Source organism: Pundamilia nyererei, unplaced genomic scaffold (genome assembly GCF_000239375.1).
Source record: "Pundamilia nyererei isolate P.nyererei 1_Seehausen unplaced genomic scaffold, PunNye1.0 scaffold00169, whole genome shotgun sequence".
Taxonomy (NCBI): Eukaryota; Metazoa; Chordata; class Actinopteri; order Cichliformes; family Cichlidae; genus Pundamilia; species Pundamilia nyererei.
This window is the reverse complement of record NW_005187570.1, coordinates 1,037,109-1,046,853: the sequence shown is the minus strand read 5'-3', so window position 1 is coordinate 1,046,853 and position 9,745 is coordinate 1,037,109. Positions and strand designations below refer to the sequence as shown.

The 9,745-nt window shown below is 40.1% G+C and overlaps 1 protein-coding gene across 1 annotated transcript; it reads left to right on the top strand.

Annotated features, from left to right (window-relative positions):
• The first annotated feature begins 2,701 nt into the window (after positions 1-2,701).
• ndufb11 (NADH:ubiquinone oxidoreductase subunit B11) lies at positions 2,702-8,828 on the top strand. Its single transcript, XM_005745898.1, has 3 exons — positions 2,702-2,954; positions 3,882-4,012; positions 8,410-8,828. The coding sequence occupies exons 1-3, from the start codon at positions 2,781-2,783 to the stop codon at positions 8,537-8,539; spliced, it is 435 nt and encodes a 144-aa protein (XP_005745955.1). The 5' UTR covers positions 2,702-2,780; the 3' UTR covers positions 8,540-8,828.
• Positions 8,829-9,745: the final 917 nt, after the last annotated feature.

The following is a 9,745-nucleotide window of genomic DNA, read 5'->3' as shown; positions in this document are numbered from 1 at the left end:
CTTAGCATGGTTTACCTTACCTATTCTTACTTTTTAAGGGATAGGTATTCTGCAAACACAGTACTCATGCAAAAGTAACGCTTATTTGAGAATTACCTTCTGAGGACTGTTTCTGTTTAAACAGAATTTGAAGTGACTGATATCGTTGGAGAAGCTCGTATGGTTATGATTCTGGGGTTCTGTTTTGCCTCCTTTTGTATGTCAGTATTTAATATCAAAATAAACCAATCTGAAGTAACTGTACTCACTGGACTGTGAGCTAGCAATATGTACATTTATTTAAAAAGATTTATCTCAAGTTATCTATGTAAACAAAAGTTAAAACACAATGTTACTGATTGTATATTGGACACAAATAAATATTCAGTGCAGCTGATTGCATGGAGGATGATTGTTTTGAACTGTTTCATGAAGGCTACAAAAGTCCAAGTGTAGAATTTGAAATACAATCCTGTTCTCAAAACTGCCTCAATTTTAATTTTACTTGGGTGGATCTAGTACTTCTTTGTTCATTCATTTAAAGCAATTAAGCATTTTAAGAAGTTAGTCTAACTGATGCACACATGAGGTTCACGCCTGATTATAAATTCTGCTTCACACCCACCATCTGATGACAAAGTTGAGTTGTAGACACATAAGGGTTGAATTCGATGTCAGCACATCCGTTGCAGCTGTAACAGCATCAGCTCTTCTCGGAAGGCTTTCTACAACGTTTAAGAGTTTAATTATGTCAATTCTGACCATTCTTCCGAAAGCACATTTATGAAATCGGACACTGACGTTGGACCAGAAGGCCTGGCCTGTTCATCCCAAAGGTGTTCTGTCGAGTTGAGGCCAGGACTCTGGCGTGGAAGAGCTTGACTAGCCAGAACAAACTCCCTCATATATGTCTTTTACTTTGATTTGTACATTGATGCACAGTCATGTTGGCACAGGAGGGGCCATCTCCAAACTGTTCCTACAAAGGTGAGAGCATGAAATTGTCCAAAATGCCTTGGTATACTGACGCATTAAGAGTTCCTTTGACTGGAACAAAGGTGACTAACTCCTGAAAAATGACCCCGCACTGTAATCTTCCCTCTACCAAACTTTACACTTGGCACAATACAGTCACACAGGTACCATTCATCTGGGAACTGGTAAGTCCAGACTCGTCTGTCCATTTGCCAGACAGAGAAGCACTACTCAAGAGTACAGTGGCAGCGTGTTTTACACCACTGCATCTGACAGTTTGCATTAAGGTTTGGATGCAGCTGCTCAGCCATGGAAATCCATTCCATAAAGCTCTGTATGTGCTGAGCTAATCTGAAAGCCAGGCGAAGTTTGCAGGTGTGTATCCATTTACTCTACAGAAAAGCTCCGTGTTGCTGTCATTCCCAGTTGCTTCACTGTTATATTACCTGTATCAGTTGACTAAGGAATTTTTAATGAGGAAATTTAACATCTGGAATTGTTACACAGGTGGCATCCTGTGTAACAGGGTACCGCTCTGTCACAAGGAGCAGTCTGCAGACTTAGGTCCTTGCTTTTATACACCTGTGGCCAATGAAGTGATTGGAAAACCTGAATTTAATGATTTGGATGGGTGTGTGAATTATTTTGGCAACAGCATCGTTTATATTGTTCATGTTATGTTTGAGCAGGGGTAGCTTGTCGGCTATCACGATTGGCTGTCTACCTGCAGAGAGTGTTGTCAGTGGAGGGAGTGTGCAAAATAATCAGCCCACCGCGTCTGTGGGCTTCACTTCCTGTTGTTGTAGCCAATTGTAGACATGAGCAAAGTTGTAACTTACAAAAGAGTTGAAGTGAAATCAAGTGGAGGACTACACAGGAGCACATTTGCAGTGGTTGAAAACATGTACATGGACCCTATGACAATGACAGATTTGTAGGATCATAAACCTTTAATACTTATTTTATGCTTGAACATGGATAGTTCAAAGGTAGCCTGTCGGCACTCACAGACTGATAAAAACGTAATACATCTGGTCTTTAGGCTACTCGTAATTGTTTTTGTCGGTCCATCAGCAAACTGCTGAGAAGATTAAAGTTATAACTTACAAACAGCTCAAGTAAAACGGAATTTTAAAACAATAAAAAAAAATGGTCATTGCAGCTACTGTCTGTTATTTCCATCCTTTATTTTTCATCATTTATGATTATTTTTACATTTCAACTCTCTTCCCCTTTCAGTGTCACACAGTCAGCATTTTACTGACAAATAGATGATCTGCGTCCAGCAACATGAATGCAAAACTGTTGAAAACATGACAAAATCAAAGCTGAAGAAATGTTTTAATCTTGGGATTTATCAAAGAACATTTAAAAAACAAAACAAGCAGAGGACGAGGCTGTAGTGACAGATGTAGCTGTACTGAATGTCAGCAGCGTCAGGAAGAAGGAACACGAGAAGCTGGAGAAGAACCAAGAGCTGAGAGGAGAACGGGGAGAGCTGTGGAGCGTGAAGGTAACAGTAGGGGTATGATATGGATCAGCCAGTTTGTGTTAGCGCTCTTTTAATCTTAGCAAACAAAATAGTTAAAGCAGATTAATGAACTTGCAGATATGCTAGGTGGTTAGTGATGTGTGGAACTGTGTATACACACGTAAATGTTGCCTGACATTTTTTTCCGAGTGTCATTTCGGTCCACACTCCATCACAGTTGGTGGCGGTAATGCAGCGTTTCGGTTTTTGGTAAACAAAAGAAGAAGAAGAAGAAGAAGAGTTGAAACCGTAGTTTCCGGTTCCGGGCTAACAGTATCCTTCACAAGTGGCAAAAATGTTGACCCGAATTTCGCGGTTTGGGCTGACTTTGCCCCGGTTACTTTATAATCCACCAGCCCGGTTGGTCTCCCAGTCTAAAGCGAACAGTGCTACAGGCTCAACCGCGGTGACGGAGCTCCACCCCGAGGTCCAGCATTCTGGTCACGGTGAGGTCAGCCCGTATGTCAAGGTGAGTTCTGCTCGATCAGATTTGAGGACAGCATGCTAATGTTATTTTTACACAGTAAAGGGCTTTACACACCGGACGCGTTCAATTCTGTGTGTTTAAATTATTCTCGGACACCCCCATTAATGCAGCCGTTCACGCCGACCGCGTATTTTCACTGGACGAATTTACGGCATTTATTTTTTCCCAACCAGGCTCGATTTTTGCGGTTCTTCAGATCCAAATAAACCGATCTGACCAATCAGATCGGTTTATTTTGCAACAAGTGCGCTGAGAGCTTAAATTGCGCACCAGTTCTGAATATACAATAGTATCGCAATGATTAAAAATAAAAATTCATTGATTAAAAACTACTGTTTTTACCGCAGACATACAGCTAGCCTGCTCTGGCTCAGTCGGTTCTCTGAAATGATTTGTCTGCCCGTGAGATCCGATCAGGTGTTCGTTTTGTTTCTGTTTTTTTTTAATTTTTTTTTAAGCAGTGTATTTTGTGTGAGAACCATTGAATCTTACAAGGCCGCTATTAATTTAAAATAAAACACCAATATGCCTATCAGAAAAACAATTAATATTTCACAAATGTGTAAATATCAAAAACTGTCCATAATATTAGACTGATTTTAAAAGCTGCTTTAAGCTATTCCCTGTCAGAAGAGGTCACCTGATAATGCAGGAAAATGTCTGTGGGACATTTAAGAGTTTGCAAATTCTTCAGTTTATTCCTCAGGTTCAACTTTCCTCTGGCTTGTCTAGATGTAGTCAGATAAGGCGGTTTTAAGTCAGATTCTCCTGAATAAAACAAAGAACTTTAGTTGTTCTGTTAACATACAAATCATATCAGAAAGTGTAGACAGGCCAGTATCATCCTTCCAGTACTGACTGAAAACATGTTGGATACTTAAACTGGTCCCCTTTTGTGGGTTTTTTCAGAATCCGGAATACCATGGCTTCTCCAGCGATCCAGTGGAGGATGAGTGGAATATGAAAGTGGGCTTCTTCTTCGGCATTTCAGTTGCTCTCGTCATTGGAGGAACTTTTATCCACTATTTACCCGACCATGGGTGAGTTCTCAATTTATCTTTTCATATCAGCTCATTTATACGGTGGCTAGGCTTAGGACTTAGCTATGGTTCTTTGTCAAAGGACAGTGAAAATGTCAGATGTCTTGTCCTAAGTTAAAATAGGATTATATACACTACTCGTCAAAAGTTTCAGAACACCACAACTTTTTTCTTTTATTGAAAATTATTCAGTTTAATGTCTCATTGCACTCTGAAATGAAAGCATGCTACAAATAAGTAATTGGAGTTAAAAAAAAAACCCCAAACAAGTCATGGAATCAGTTTATAGACCAAAATTCTAAACCTTTACTCATCAAAGTAGCACCTGATATAACAGCTGAACACACCGGCTGCATTCTTTCTACAATGGAAATCAAATATTCTCCAGAAAGTTCTTCCCATATTCCCATCTTTCTTTTTTCCCCAACATAGTTCTGGCACAGCTTGGACTTGTGTTTTGGGTCATTATCTTGCTGTAGGATGTATTGCACTGCAGAATGCTGTTGTAACTGTTTTGGTTCAGGGAGCCTCTCACGCTGTACAAGTCACCGACCCTGAATCCAGCAAACAGCCCCAGACCATCACACTTCCTCCTCCATGTTTGACAGACGATGCCACACACTGTGGAACCATCCTTCACCTACTCCACAGCAAAGATCCTGTGTGATGAACCCAAGATTTCAAATGTTGATCCATCAGCCCATAATACCTTCTTCTTCAGTAGTCCAATGGTGGTGTTTCATGTCCCAGCCAAGCCTCTTTGTCTTATTCTGACGTCTGGCTTTCTTGCTGCAACTCGTCCTGTCAAACCTGCAGCTCAAAGTCTTCTCTTCACAGCTGAAACTGAGACTTTCTTACTACGACCACTATTAAGCTGCTTGAAGCTGTTGTCCTGTGAGCCGCCTATCACACAGCTGTTAACTTGGCCTCTGATTGAGTCGTGTCTTTGGGTCTACAGACCTCTTCCTGTCAGTTTGTTTCTGAGCCTTTGGATGTTGAAGGAAACTGGACTCACTGACACCTTGACTTTCTTTGCAGTTTCTCTGTAGGACAGGCCGACATTTATAAGTGTTATGATGGTCTGTCTCTCTTCCATTGTTAATCACCTTTTTCTCACCATTTGTGTACCATCACACTGCTTTCTGCAGTACAACACTGTTCAACTGATGCTGACGAGCATATGGTACCACAGTGTGTTGCAACACTTCTTTAATGCAGACACAGGGGGAAGTAATCCAGAAAAGTCGGAACAGCTGTAGAAATTAGTAGCACCAGCTTTCAAGGCTTGATCAAGCTCCATTGTTGCAGAACAGATTAAATTTTTAATCCGTTTTTGTATAATTCTGAAATGTACATGATATTTCCCCTTTTTTTTTAACCTCTGGCAGTTCACCGCTTTGTACCATTTCAAGCTATTTATTGGACTTGAATTGCAATAAATAACTGGATAAATGTGGGTGTTCTAAAACCACGCGTGTGTGCGTCATGTGTGTACACGGATTCTCTGTCACCATACCACCAACAACGGCGGGCTCCCAGCACACAATTTCAAAACCCCTGCTGACCCTGACCTCTCAGCATAGGTTGAACTTGGGATATAATTCAGTTTTACTAGAGTAAAAATAAAATCAGCTTAACACCTGATTTGATTGTGGCCCATCGAACTATTGACCCAGTAATGGCCAAGAAAAAGACTAAAGGCAGCGAGGTGTCCTTTCAATGTAAAGGTATGATCAATAATTGTCGGCACCACCAAGACTTATATCCAAGTTCATTTGTATGCACTTGTATGTTACTGATATATTAAGTGTGATTATATTTCAGTATAGTGGTGTGCAATTCTTTACCAGTTTGTACCAGTTCCTACTTGGAAAGTCCACTGGTGTCTGCTCAGATCTGCAAACACTTTAAACAACATTCTTTTAGTTATTATCCTGAGAAATGTGTGTTTTGTTTTGGCTTTTTTTTCATGTTTTTATTTTTTTATTTTTGGTAAAGCGTCATGGTCAAAGGACGCTCCAAACTAGTAGAGCAGGGCGATATGACCAAAAATATTTATCTATGTCATTTTCTTATCGTTGCCCGACATTATACCAGTATTACCGTGAACGGTATGGCCCAGCTCTACAAACTAGTCACCAGTTCTTGAAATTGTCCCCATTTTGGCCTCATCAGAGTACCTTGGGATTAAGAACACTATGAATGCTGCAAAGTGAGCCGTCGTTTCTGAGCCGTGGTTAAGCCAGCCGCTTACATTTTCTCACCAGGGTGGAAATTGGCACCTGCCGCTGGCCAAATGTGGGTAAATTTCTGAAGTGGTGTGTAAATGTGAACAATGCACAAGCCACTGTGGTGGGTTTCACAGGAGGCTGTTGCTAGCATCAGCCTTGAAGAAGTGCAGTCCCTATAAGAGAGTGAGGAAGATGAAGGTGGAATTCACGTAAGAAAATCGACAATTCGGGCAAAATGTGGCTGCTTTGAACATGAGCCACCCTCAGTATCTAAAGTGTAGCAATTAATCCCCACATGCTGCCCTGCTGAGGAAACTAAGATGTCCTAACCAAGCAGTAACTGTACCAGCCCGAATAAAAAGGAAAACTTTCAGTAATCAAACAAAATGAAATAAACTTATGTTTGCATGATGGCTTGATTCATAGTTAATCATCCAGGTAAAGAAATCCCCACAATGTTGATTCTGTTTATCTCCCCCTGAAAACACTACATCCAGTTGAATGAACTTCCTGTCATTAAATGTAATTGTTTGAGCGATCACGAAGGGCCGATTTTATTTTTGTTTTTGAATCCCCTCCCTGATCAGCTGTGTTCTTGTCTCGTAGTTTGTGTGTGAGCACCCGTGTGTACACCTGTGAGCATGAGCTAGCTTGTATTCAAAAGGTTCCTTCATGTAATGACTGCTAGAGGGTGTGGGGGGGCCACAGCCCCGTCCTCCAGGGCATGAAGCAGGTATGGAGGAGATCTAGGCTCCAGACATCCAGAGGCCCTCAGAACACAGGAGACCAAGGAAGACCAACGCTTATCAATATATTAATAAGCAATACTTGGGAGCACAGCAGACGCTAACTGAATATCAAGTTAATAACACTTTATTTTTTTTAAACAGTGATTTGAGATTAAGAAACTTAAATTTTACAGTTGGAATATTTTTAAAATGTAAATAGAATGAAAGTATTTGCGAAACTCTTTAGAATTGCCTCACATAGAGGATTTAAAGTATAACATGAGGCTTGCAGACAGCAGCGTTTGTAATTGTAAATTCATGAAGGAAATTGTCCCTTTTCCAATCAGTTATTGTCATTAATAACACAGTAATTTAAACTGTGGCTCTACTGAAGCAAGGTGCGAGCAGCATTATTGTGCATTAGTGATTTTGCATTATATCCATTCAAACAGCATAAATTAAAAGTAGCATGTATGTAACCAGATCAGTAATTTTCCCCCACTGTTTGCATCGGCAGCTGCTGTCCTCCTTATCCGGGTTGTACTGAATGGCCTTTTTTTTTTTTTTTTTGTAATTTTCTCAAAAAGAAGTTTGTTTCCATCTTTAGCGTGAACGGTTTTCTTGCATATTTTACAAAGTGCTGCTTTGTTGGAGGCAGCTGAGGCAGCTTCCTTTTTAGGTACTAGCTCATCGTAGGCTGGCACATGGCTCTTACTCTCTGACATGCTCAGGTTTGTTTCTATTTTACACTAGAGAACAATAATGCAAAGCCTTACAATAGTAATGACATCACTATGACATTTTTATATTGCATAAAAACATAGACTGATATTATTGTGGACAATATGATATAGGCACAGCCCTCGTCTTTGGTACATCACTAAAACATCCAGACGGTCTGGACAAATCTCATCGGTCTTTGTTCTGCTGGAGATTTTGTAAATGTTCTTGTTCCTGTTGTTGTCAGAGTTTGTCCATAACAAACACAATGTCTGAATCTGAGTGTGTTCTTAGGTTGTCCAGGAGACTTGTGCATTTATGTCGCAGGTTGATTGATTTTTGTATCACTGGATCTGCGGCGTGTGTTCTAGACACTCATGTAAAGAGAGAGGGTGAGCTTTTACTTGATGACTGCCCGGTGGTGAGCTGGATGGGTTGGTGGGGGAGGATCCAAGACAGGCCTGGTGCAACTCAACAGCTTCACTTAAACCATGCAAAGAAAAGGTCCAAAAATGTACCCATCAACTCTGATTTAACATGGACGGATGAAAGTTGTCCTGTTGACAAAACATCACAATTTAATATTCTTTCTGGAATTCATGAGGGTCTAAGTGGAATAATGAAATGTTTACACCTAAACTTGAGTTAATTATTGTTTAATTATAGGTTTCATTCTGATTTTCTCACCGTCCATATCTGGTGTATTTTTGTGTTCCAGCATGCGGCAGTGGGCCAGAAGAGAGGCCGAACATTTGATTCAGCAGCGCGAGGCCGATGGTGGCCCTCTCATAGAGGAGAACTACTATGACACAAACAAAATCATTCTTCCCACAGCTGGAGGACAGTAACCTGTCCACTGTAATACCTGATTATTGTATTTCACTGATAAAAATAAAATGTGTGTGTTGAATTTTGTTGTTATTTTTTGTGGACAGTGATGATGTACAGTGGCATTTTACTCAAAGCCCTGCTTGTGTCGTGGATGTCGATTTAGATGTCAGCCAGTCGTCACCTCTGTTTTTGTAATGGGATTGTTATGTACTGTAAGTATTGTAAGATGGTGACAGAAATCTTACAGTAGGAGGTGTAAGACGTATTAATCCGAGCCAATAAAAACATATAATATGTTTGACCGTACCTGTCAACCCTCAGCCTCTTCTATTTAAAAAATACACTGTAACTTCAGACACCACATATCAGTATGTAACCATAATAACTGGGTACTTCTACGTTACATGACTTGTATAAAGCTCCTAGCCTGATATAATTCTGAAAATGAAAGACAATGAGGGAATATAATAACTACTCTGAAACATTTTTACAAACAAACCACTCATCCTAAAACACATTGATGAGAGTAATCGCACTACTACACATATTACACAAGTCATAGTTACTGTTGGGACCAAGTAGTGTTAATTATATTAATATTAATGAAAGACCTGAAATAAAACTGTATTCATGAAATAGACTAGAACTTACAGCTAGACTTTCATAATCTGCATCTTATACACTTTGTTCACTCCACAGACATGCAGAGTGAACTAACTAACAATGTCAAGCCTTTGTGTTTTCCCCAAACACTAAGGATTTGAAAGAAAAGCTCTTTCCATGATGACTTTGTAGTCACTTTGGTGTACTAGTGAGTTACACGATTTGTATAAAAGTCTTTGCCAAGAGGGCAACAGAAGTCACTACATAGTATAACACATAACGATATTCAGTACAGACAAGTGAATCAACGCAATAGCAAACATTCAACATGGTTACAGAAGAGCGATTCTCTCGCTCCTTTAACATGGACCTAAACTCCCCCACTGTGGCGGCCCAACACTCCCACGTTTTGTTTAAACGTAAGTACTGAGTGTGTAATCCATGTTTTGTATAAATACATTTGACAGCACGGGTAAACCTTTACACAAAGTAGCTATGTAGCCATCACTCACACATCACAGCCGTTGGTATTATGGTTTGTTTTTGATCATAGTGAATTTCATCACGCAAGCAGTTCATTAGGCATAAAGAAAGCTCAGACAGGACCACTCGAGCTACAA

Coding starts and splice junctions, on each gene's coding strand:
- ndufb11 (XM_005745898.1), top strand. CDS start 2,781: ATGTTGACCCGAATTTCGCGGTTTGGGCTGACTTTGCCCCGGTTACTT. Junction 2,955..3,881: donor AGGTCAGCCCGTATGTCAAG/GTGAGTTCTGCT, acceptor GGGTTTTTTCAG/AATCCGGAATACCATGGCTT. Junction 4,013..8,409: donor CACTATTTACCCGACCATGG/GTGAGTTCTCAA, acceptor TTTGTGTTCCAG/CATGCGGCAGTGGGCCAGAA.